At 59.0% G+C, this 481-nt stretch overlaps 1 protein-coding gene across 1 annotated transcript in view; it reads left to right on the forward strand.

The window, feature by feature from the left end:
* The window catches only part of LOC109527625 (RAC-gamma serine/threonine-protein kinase), a 29,063-nt gene that overhangs the window by 26,349 nt on the left and 2,233 nt on the right, over window positions 1-481 (forward strand). The window contains 2 exon segments of the mRNA XM_074895040.1: window positions 6-150; window positions 246-388. Coding sequence (XP_074751141.1) covers window positions 6-150; window positions 246-388 — 288 coding nt within the window.

The raw sequence follows: 481 nt of genomic DNA on the forward strand, positions 1-481 counted from the left end.
CACGGGGACGGGTGGGCGGGGGCCATCCAGACGGTGGCCGAGTCGCTGGCCAAGCAGGAGGAGGAGGGCGTCCTGTGCGGCCCCGCCTCGCAGATCGAGAACGTCAACGAGGAGGAGATGGACACCTCCATCGGCCACTACAAACGCAAGGTTCGTCACTGGCCGTCCGTTTTTTTTTTTTTTCCCCATTTGGCGCTTTGGGTCCCAAAAGTGTACGTTAAGCCCCGCCCCCCCTGTTTCCGCAGACAATGAACGACTTTGACTATCTGAAGCTTCTGGGCAAAGGCACCTTTGGCAAAGTCATCCTGGTGCGAGAGAAGGCCAGCGGAACTTACTACGCCATGAAGATCCTCAAGAAGGAAGTCATCATCGCCAAGGTACCGCTTTCCGTGCCTCCGAGCGTTGCCCCCCCACCCCCGCCCCCGCCCCGACTTCCCGAATCTTCTTCGGATGGAGGAAAAAATCAAAGACGGAAGAGCGG

The sequence above is a fragment of the Hippocampus comes genome, unplaced genomic scaffold (assembly GCF_001891065.2).
Source record: "Hippocampus comes isolate QL1 unplaced genomic scaffold, H_comes_QL1_v1.1 scaffold301, whole genome shotgun sequence".
Lineage (NCBI taxonomy): Eukaryota > Metazoa > Chordata > Actinopteri > Syngnathiformes > Syngnathidae > Hippocampus > Hippocampus comes.